The sequence below is a fragment of the Meleagris gallopavo genome, chromosome 10, assembly GCF_000146605.3.
Source record: "Meleagris gallopavo isolate NT-WF06-2002-E0010 breed Aviagen turkey brand Nicholas breeding stock chromosome 10, Turkey_5.1, whole genome shotgun sequence".
Lineage (NCBI taxonomy): Eukaryota > Metazoa > Chordata > Aves > Galliformes > Phasianidae > Meleagris > Meleagris gallopavo.
This window is the reverse complement of record NC_015020.2, coordinates 1,468,264-1,478,486: the sequence shown is the minus strand read 5'-3', so window position 1 is coordinate 1,478,486 and position 10,223 is coordinate 1,468,264. Positions and strand designations below refer to the sequence as shown.

Sequence of the window (10,223 nt, the reverse complement as noted above, 5' to 3'; positions counted from 1 at the left end):
CTTAATGATAGATATCAACTGGCACAACTATAGAGAACGCTCTGAAAAGTATTTAAAAGCTTCTTTCCAACAGTGTTTTCTACCTAGGTCTTTCACTTTGTGAATTACTGCCCACATTTAACTCATAGTGGCATTGTTTTTTTTTCCTTTTTCCATTCCTCTGAAGTAAAGATGCAGAGCAGAAAGGTTACGTGGACTAAAAAAAAAATGAATCCTGCACATTTGGTGCCCATGTAGTGTAGCTCCAATGGTGTTGATAACATGCTGTATCAGCCTGCCCCAGAAAATACAGCTGATTGATGACAGGAACTGTAAAGACTCTGCATATGCTTCAGATAGTGCAGGTTGCTCTTCCAAAACAGGGGTACGGTGGTGTGCCTGAATATAGCTTAAATTTGATGTGTTGCTTTATGTTGCACTTTGGACTCTGCATCTGTCCAAGAATTAGTGCAAGGCTTTAATGTAGTCTACAAGGACTGATTTCAGTATTACATTAAGTCTCTACACAAGGAACACGCCTATGTTTGAAGTTCATGAGATTTGCATTGTTTTTAGTGTTCACAGTGTGTCTTCTTATTGATAATTGGATGTCTATATATTTCCAAAGTATTTTTCCCATCCTCTCAACAAGTATTTTATGTTTTTCCCATTATGTCAGTGTAACCATATAGTTTGAAGGGCAATAAGATAATACTGATCCCTGCTTTGAAAGGCATGGTATTTGAAAGGTAGGTATGTGTACTTTGGTGGTGTCCAACCTTCCTAGGAGATTTCAGCAGTGCTCATAGCTCAAGCTGAAACTCCACCCAAATGGCCTTCTATTGTTACTACTAACACATTATTACATGAAAGAGGTGGGTAAAAAAATCACAAAAAGGATAGTCTTGATCTCAGATCCTTTCCACAAGTCACCGTCTCCCCAATAAGTTTTTGATTGATTTGCATCAATATGTCTTTTAAATGAATAGACACAATTTTTCCATAAACAAATAGCCTATGAATAATTCAGGAGAACATTACCACATCTGTTTTCTTTGTTGCATATCATGTTGCATATGTAAAACTTTTGTGTACATTTTTGCTCATAACTTGATTTGTCATGTGATTCAAATACTCAAATGTGGTCTGTGCAGGAGAGTTCTTGTCTTTTTCATGGTGGTATATGATAAAGTCATGGAAAATGCACTAGCTAGAACTGAAAGCTCTCAACAATTCATCATTAACTGCGGAGCTACCCAAAAAGCAGGCTTATGCTTAGTATTCAACATCTTCTAACACATGGCAAGTTTGATCTTTTTCTTTTCATCCACATTCATAATCTGTTGAAAAGAGAAGGTCAAATACTTCCTCTTGCTCCAGTGACAGCCATGGGGGCAGGACGGGATGATACTGTGTTAGGCCTAAGGATTACCAAGACCTGTGTGCCTGTGCAAACAGACAAGACGTGGTAATATACTTTGGAGATTCTTTGAAGATAACAGTCTTGCAATCATAAGCACGTGGAAGACTACGTTCACATGTGAAATATTTTATTATAGAATTTCATTTGACTCATTGGAGTCTTAAGAGTAATTCTAGCTTTTAGATTTTCTCCACTCACTTGTTATTCACTTTGTGGATTTTCCTCTGAAGCATCCTCTGCTGTGCTCCATAAGACAGAAGATAGTGACTCTGATAAAGGCTAATCTGAAAGAGCAATGATTTCTTAGATTGCTTTTCTTCTTCTTTATTTTTTTAATTTTCTTATATATGTCTTGAAATTCTTCTACTTTAGTCAATATAATTATACAAAAGACAAATCTAGTCCACTGTACACTAAACCATATGATTTGCTTGCAAATAGAAAACCTTATGAAATAAATTTAGAATCTGGTTGAATATATGCAGAGTGGAACTAAACAGTTTCTTTAAACTTGTTTAATTCATTTAAGAAAAGCTCAGTGACTGAGTTTACTGGAGTGACATAGAAGAGCTTTAGCACTGTTGACTTGAACTAAGAGAATGCACAATGAGATTTTTCAAATGAGTTGAGTGTGTTTGGACAGCTAGTATCTGAAAAAGTCTGTTATCTGTATTGACTACAGTAGTACAGAATGTTATAAAATTAATTACATTCTTCACAGCCTAACAAAGATTTCCTCATCTAGAAACATAATTACCTATGTTGGAAGTTTTCAGCCAGAAGGGTTTTGTTTTTTTTTTACTGTGTATAACAACTGGGTTCTCTAGTCTTCATTTTAATCCCTCACCTCCTTCTTCTCCTTGTAAACACTGTCTGATATTTTAGGTGACTTCTGTTATTTTTAAGCCAAAGTTTCATTCCAGGTACTTAATGCCATTATACACAAAATACAGTTTGACTCTAAAATAGCAGCCAACTAACAAAACAAGAAACCACCAAATGACAGCATGTTGTGGGTTGCTCCATAATATAGTGGGATAGTATGAATAGTGTCCTCCTCAAAAATTTAAAAGCAGAAAGAAAACATTATTCAGGAACAAAATTATAAGCTGTCTCCTGTAAGAGTCATTCAACGAGAGCCAAATAATAAAATTGAAACTCTGAAGATATTTTCCATGGTTTTCCAGGAAAAGATTTTGCAAGTAATTATTGTTTCAATTTAAAATTATTCTAGAGACACTCAGAAGTTGTTCCTATACACAGGAAACATAAAAATACTGGTAGATAAATATTTGGTAAACATTTTCAAGAGGACTATATGGTGTCCATCTTTTGTGGACAAGTCAGTTATCCAAATCATGTCAGTCTTGCCATCTTTTATATGGGTTCATACCTCCTCTAGCAAGGCAACAAAGAGTTGAGAAATATTGAACAAAGACAAATAATGTATTTTGTTACTGTGATTTTTTCCTGTAGGCACTATTCTGTCTCCTTGATGGCATCAGAGATCATCACTCTCCAGACCTATTGATCTGGCATGTGTATTGACAACGTGTGACTGTAAAAAATGCACTTTCTTCCCCGTTGCCTTACAGTTCAAACAGATGCTCAAACCTTTGGAACAACATAACAAGAAAGGAAAATTATGAGAAATGACAAATCAAGTCATCTCACGGAGAGATCCTAATACTCAAGGCATTGTTTAGGCCATAAAGCTACAGAATTTGGATGTTTAGCTTACAGATAGCTCATTAAATAAGGTATTACTTTGTTCCAATGCAATTTTTTTTTTTTTAATAAAACAAATTACAAAAAATTGTTTAGTCAGTAAAATGGATATGAGTGTAACATGTCTGTGGCTTTGCAGTTCCTCTCATGTGTATGGACAATTATTTAAAATAAATCTGTAAAATGAACAAAGGCTGTCTGTTACACAGACACAATATGTCAAAGCAAATAACATAAATCTTTGTCTCAGAGAAGGATTTTTTACAACAAAATCCTTTAAGTCCATCATGACAGTGTATATAGGTACAACAATATGTATACTGCTGATTACTTTACAAATACAGTATCTAAATATATATTGATGATGAATGTTTTCATACAGTGTTATACCTGTATAGCACTTTATCTGAGTATTTGTGAATTTCATTTCATTTCCAGGAATAAATCAATTTCTACATGTATCAACATTATTCAGAAAGCAAGAGCTTTGTATCCATTTAAGTACATCCACACAGTCAAAAATACAGCATATGGCTTAGAAATGCATAAGCAAGGGATAGATTTTGACAACTGTAAATTTACATAAGAAATTTTTATTGTCCTTTATACTGCCTTCTTGATTTACTGTCTAGAGTAGGCTGGCCTTTCAGAGGTTTAATTGTGCATTCAGAGGCTCTGTGAGTATGAGTGACCTCCAGAGTCTGTAAAGGAGAGGAGGAGGTCCACCTGCCACCACTGGAGAAAGCAGCAGTGGTTGTGAGGAGCCCATAAGGCTACCTGCAGTGAGTGGGCACACATATGGGTGCAGGTGAGATGCATGCACAGTGTGGGTGCTGATAAGGGCTGTGCTGTCTGTTTAGGTACTGTGTACATGCAAGTGCCAGCTGGGAACATGTGCTCCCTGAATAGCACGGTGTGCTGGGTCCATTTACTTGGAGCAGAGACAAATCTAAGTCTGTCAAATAAGTGAAAATGAGATGTGTTAGTAACTTTGTCTTTAGAAGTGGCAGTACTTGCAGGGCTAAAGATCACCTAAGAAAGAATTCAGGGGAATCGCTCTGATACCTATCTGAAAATCCAGCTTCAGGAGAGTTTCATTTTTCTTGGCCTCTTTTGTAACCTTCTGCAAAGTTAATAGGAAAAAAATAGTCTGCCAGGTTCTCCCAGATGAATCCCTCCCTGAAATAAACTGAGGATTGTCTCTACATGGAGCAGAACAAAGTCTGTACTGTTGTGAGATGTATTTCAGTAAGGTTGTGACACGTCTCTAAAGGAAAAGTGGGAAAGGATATATTCCATCATACTAGAGGAATAGAAATTCCTATACATGTTCACATAATTAAATCTCACCCTTCTGCTTGTCAAAGTGCAGGGCACCTTAGACCATTTTATTTCTGCTCCACGAAATGTAGACAACATCCAGAATTACCATCCAGGGAAGGGCCTAAGTCCTCCTTATTTCAAGCAAGAAATTTCCTTGAGCAGTGCTCATTCCACTGGACCATCTCAAAACATTCATTTAGCTTTGGAAGTACACTGTTCAAGACTTTGTGTTCCTGTAACATTTAAATCTTAATTTCACAGTTTGATATTTTTCATCTCTGTGCTTCTGGCACAACAGACCAGATATCCATCTCACTGATGTAAATTTGCAGTAACACGGTTGAAGTCACTGGAAATACATTCCTGTAGCAAAAATAAGTATCGACATCTTACTTACGTGGACTGCTGAGTCTTTGGAGAAACTTTTTCAGCTAGTTATTAAAAAGCAACCTACAGCCAAATCTTTAAAGCAGAACTTTGTGTTGTGGTTCCTGCCACTTGATACAGTCTCTCGTTTGGGTGGCAATAGACTAAGCAATGAAGGAACTTTGGTGGGAAAAGGAAAAAAGTAATCCTATTCCTTGAGCTATGAACTGATGCTTTCACTTTTAAAAAACAAAATATAGTACAGAAGAGGGGCAGGAGCTAATCTTCAGTCTCTGTCAATCTGAAACATTACGTAGAATAATGATACTATATAGGATGGAAGATGATGGAAAGAAAACCTTTCAATTATGTGATGAATGGAAAGATAAATAAATAAATAAAGTATGGTTTCAAACTTTTGAAGTGGGGGAAGGATGTGTGTATGTAATAGCAGATGAATTGTATTTTTAAAGCATTTAATCAGAAGGTAAGAGCTCTCACCTTGTGGACATAACATAGACTATCCCAAGGCACACGCTTTTTATATGATGCTGGATAGGCAGATCACTTATATTTAAGTATTTTTCTCCAAACAAACATACGTACACACAATCACAGACACATTTAATGTTATAAGGAAAATTCCGAATGCCTGTTGCTGTTTGAAAAAAGAATTTTCTCATTACAAAACACTAAAAGAGAAAATAAACACTAGAAATAACACCTGCATCAGAAGCTTATTGAGTACTGGTAGCACTCCGAAAGTACAGTGTCGTCAAAAAAAAGGGAAATGAATGAAGATAAATAATCTTAAGATTCACAAGAGCACCGTGTGTTGTACGAGCTGAATTCAATATTCCCCCTAAAGTAACACGAAAGGAAACATTTTTTAAGAACTCTGCACATTGTAGGAGAAAAATTAATTTCGTCTTCTATCACTATGTGGAAGTGCTGAGTGGAAATCGCAGCAACACACAGGGTTTGTGCAGTTGCATTTTAGATTGCTTATGTCATCTATCATATATACGTATAAAATATAGTATATAACATATCATAAGTAGATATACATGGACTGTTCAATTTGTTGTGATCATGGATTCAGCTATCCAATAGAGAAGATCACAAGCTCAGATGGTGACAGACTTTTTTTTTGCTAGTTGGCAACCATAGAAAATATGAATTCCTTCCTCATGTGTACTGGGTGTTGTTAATTGAAATCCCTTGGTTACTGAAGTAGTTAGGGCTCAGTGGTGCCTCATATGTTGCACTGCTACAGGTAAAGCTAAATTTCTTAAGACAGAGAGGAGTCAGTCCCAATTATTTATGTTAAAGGAGCTAGTTCTATTTTTTCATCTGAGATAGGGAAGAAGCCCATGTTTTGTGAGCAGTGCTATGCACAGAGATGGCATTTATTTGAGCTTGGTTCAATGGTGTTCAGCCTCTCGTGTATTATTCACAACTGTCTGAGTGTGGAGTGGGACAAAGACTGGTCTGCAGATACTGAATTCCCAAATCTCCCTATGGTACATGACCGAATGACAGCAAGTTGAGGTTAGTGCAGTGAGGATGGCTATGATGGAACTTCAGTAGTCTTCAAGGGAACCCTTAAAAAAATTTGCAAAACCAATCAAAAGAAGGTGCATTTCCTAACTGAAAATGCTGCAGATGGAGAAGACATTGCCCATCTGCTTCTGTGTGCCCTTGGCTGCTTCACTTCACTTTGAATCCTCCTGTTCTATCCTTCATCTGAATTCATAGAATCATAGAATGCCTTGGGTTGGAAGGGACCTTAAGGATCATTTAGATTTTTAATTTATCAGTGATTTTTTAAAACACACCGTTCTTTCTCTCATGTTAGGAACTTCTGACACTGATTGAGCCTATATATAACACTACTTTTGACAATAATATTGATAATAACAATTCTCACCATAAGAGCTATTGAGTAAATTGGCGTATGAATCAAGTTTTTGCATTTGTGCTTACTTGTGGTAGATTTAATAAAGAAATAAATAAAATAGCAGAAGTGTATAAAAGGTAGATTAATGCCTGGTTTGACTTTACTCCTGAGTTCCTTTGTTTCTTGGTTTATTGAAAAAGAAATACGTCAGTATGTACAACACAGTGGTCAATAAGAAGAAGGCCAGTGGTTAAAGTAGAGGGAATTTACTTTACAGCTACAGCATGCAGAGGTGTCAGAGCTGTGCCAGCAATGGAAAAATTCATACAATTAAAATTTTCCCCAGGCATCCCAGAATGTCACTTGTGATTTCCACTGAAGATTACCCATCAGTTAACGGAGATTTGCTTTTTAATAGGCCTGTACTGCACCTGCCATATTCTGGCTCCCCAGTCTCTGAAGCATTGGCAAAAGAGAGAAGATGGATATCTGCAGGGATTTGATCTTAATACATTACAGGAAGGGCATGCAAAGCAACAATTAATGTTTAAAAGACAAAAATTATGCACACTAGAACAAACTGATGAGGAAGAGGCAATGGGACCTGGGGAGTAACTAATGAACAAGATTAATTAGCCACAGCAGAAAGATCTGAAGCTTCAATGAACTCAGAGGAAAGCTTTAATTCTGTTGACTTTTGTGGGTCCTGGGAACAGCCCAAGGAGGCCAGAAGTAGAAAATTCAGCAGAAAGGCTACATTTACTTCTTGTTTGTTTTTGTTTTGTTTTGTTTTGTTTTCTTTTTTTCTTTTTCTTTTTTTTTAATGATGAGGTAATGTGTGTTGAGGGGAAACTTTAAACAGCTGGACGAGGTAACTGGAGGGCAGTGCAATGCAGGAGGCTGACAAGCACATAGCATGGTAACACTGGCTAACAGCAGGACTCAATGCACTCATCATCTGCTATCAAACTACTTGGTTTTGTTGCTCGCAGTAGTGCTGCTCTTGTTTGTTTGCTTTTAGGGGGTGAAAGGAAGAAAATAATTAAACTGAGAAGCAACGGATGATTTTGTCTAGACTTGCAAGGATGTAGAGAATCTGACTCTCACCAGGCCTGGTGTGCTGCAGAGTGTACAGATATCCAGTGAGAGATATTTTTGCTTTGGAAGGCTTAAATTGAGCAAAGGAAACCAAAGGTGAAAAAGAAACAAGGACAGAGGAATGAGGACATGCCAAACTGCTGGAGCTCAGAAGGCTTTCTTCTGAGGAGTATGGGTGGTAGTGTTGGTACTCATCAGGCAGCTAAACACCACACAGACCATTGCTCACCCCCACTTCCTAATGGAGGAGAGAATTTAAAAAAAGTAAATCTCGTGGGCTGAAATAAAGACAACATATTATAACAGAAAAAAAAGGGACAATAATAATAACAATTATAAAGCTATATGCAAAACAAGTTCCAACTTCAGAAATTCCACAATTTTATGATTCCATGGGCCCACTGATGCCCAGCTCAGCCTCAAGCAGTGGCAGCTCCCCCAGCCAACAACTCACAATTCGGTTAGGTTTTTTTTTTTTAATTAGTTTTATGATTCCATATAAGTATGGAACATCACTTCGTCCAGCTGAGGTCAGCTGTCCTGGTTTTATCTCCTCCCAGCTCCTTGTGCATCCCCAACCCCTTCACTGGTAGGACAGGATGAGAAGCTGAAACGTCCTTGGCTCTGTAACACGCTGTTCAGCAACAGATAAAACAGTGGTGTGTTATCAACATCATTTTTCTTCTAAAGCCAAAACACATCATCATACACTATGAGGAAAATTAAGTGTATCTCAGATGAATGTCACCGTTCCAGGTGAAGAATGATGCAGGTCACCATTTACCGTATCAGAAAGAGCATAATGCAACTGAATTCACATTCACAGGTGCTAGCTGATGTTGTTTTTCTACAAGATCAACCCATAACAAGGCAAACAATTTGGTACTTTGATATCTGATGGCAGTAAGGATGAATGAGAGTAAAGGTGACAGTAAGGACCAGAGAGAGAGGTGAACATTTATCCAGTTGGTAAAAAAAGCCTGTACTTTTTAGGAGGCAGAGTGGAAACCAATAGCAGAGCCAAATGAAAGAAAGGTGCAGCAAATCATCTTATTCAGGCAAAGGAGAAGGAAAGGCAGGAAATGAGAATGGAGGAGGGAAAACTGAGAGGATTAAGACTGGAAAAGAAAAAGTTAGGTAGCACCACACCCGATAATCTAATATTTCCTGAATAAATAATACAGCCTTCAAATACAATTTTCGAAACTGATTGCACTGATATTTTCTTACATCCTGGCATCTAGGAAGCATGTGTCACTGCAATTTCCTAATAAGCAAACTATTAGTAAAAGTGCATTTGTTCCATCAGTGTGGGCAGGCACATATATTGCTTCTGTCTCATAGATGGACGAATGGAGGCTGAAAGCACTATTCTGCCTGCAGTCCAAAGAAAGCTAATATTTCATAATAAAATGCTCTGAAAGCTGGAAAATGTTTCCACTGTTAATTACTACCTATTACATATAGGATGACTGGTAACTACTAAAGCTATAATTAAACAGAGATATTATGATAGCAAAATACTAGTTTCCTATATCAAATGGCACTGTATATAATATGCTTGTTCTTGCTCCTCAACTCCAGCTGAACACTGCTTTTCTGTCCAGAGTAATCTAAAATTGTAGTTAAATCTTGCCTCACTCATGGGATTCCATAAGCACAGTTTTCCTGTAGAACTTGGGTAAGGCTCATTACTATATCCAGTTTCTTCCTCCACCATTCAATTGACCTGTGTTTTAATTATGTTTGACTGCTAGATTTTTGGCCTCTCTTGGCTTAAAATCTTTTGATTTTGTCCCCTGTGGGCTTGCAACTGCTTTGTCAGTTTCAGTGTGCAGTGTTTGGCAGAGTTGTGCCCCAGTGAGACAAAAATACGAGGCACGACGACCTGAGGAATCAGGAGCTGTGCCTTTCTTCAAAGGCTTAACTTCCTCTCCATTATTCTGATGGCCTCCTTCACAGATCTAAGTACTTGAGCCAATGATTTTCCTTTTTATTGTGAAGTGCCGAACTCATTTGGGTTTCTTAAGAGAAAGACAAATTGAACTTCTAGCTTGAAAGTTTGTTAGAATCACAGAATCACAGAATCACAGAATTGTAGGGGTTGGAAGGGACCTCTAGAGATCATCGAGACCAACCCCCCTGCCAAAGCAGGTTCCCTACACCAGGTCGCACAGGTAGGTGTCCAGGCGAGACTTGAATATCTCCAGAGAAGGAGACTCCACAACCCCCCTGGGCAGACTGTTCCAGTGCTCCGTCACCCTCACCGTGAAGAAGTTCTTACGCACTTTCGTGCGAAAACTTCCTGTGCTGCAGCTGATGTCCGTTTTCCCCTCATCCTGTCTCCACGTACCACTGAAAAGAGACTGGCCTCACCACTATGGCCGCCACACCTCAGATATTTAT

At 37.9% G+C, this 10,223-nt stretch overlaps 1 protein-coding gene across 1 annotated transcript in view; it reads left to right on the top strand.

Annotated features, from left to right (window-relative positions):
* The first annotated feature begins 1,367 nt into the window (after positions 1 to 1,367).
* LOC109369125 overlaps positions 1,368 to 10,223 on the top strand; it is a 156,526-nt gene continuing 147,670 nt past the window's right edge. Inside the window, 1 exon segment of the mRNA XM_031554943.1 lies at positions 1,368 to 1,447. Within this exon segment, the coding sequence (XP_031410803.1) occupies positions 1,368 to 1,447 (80 nt within the window).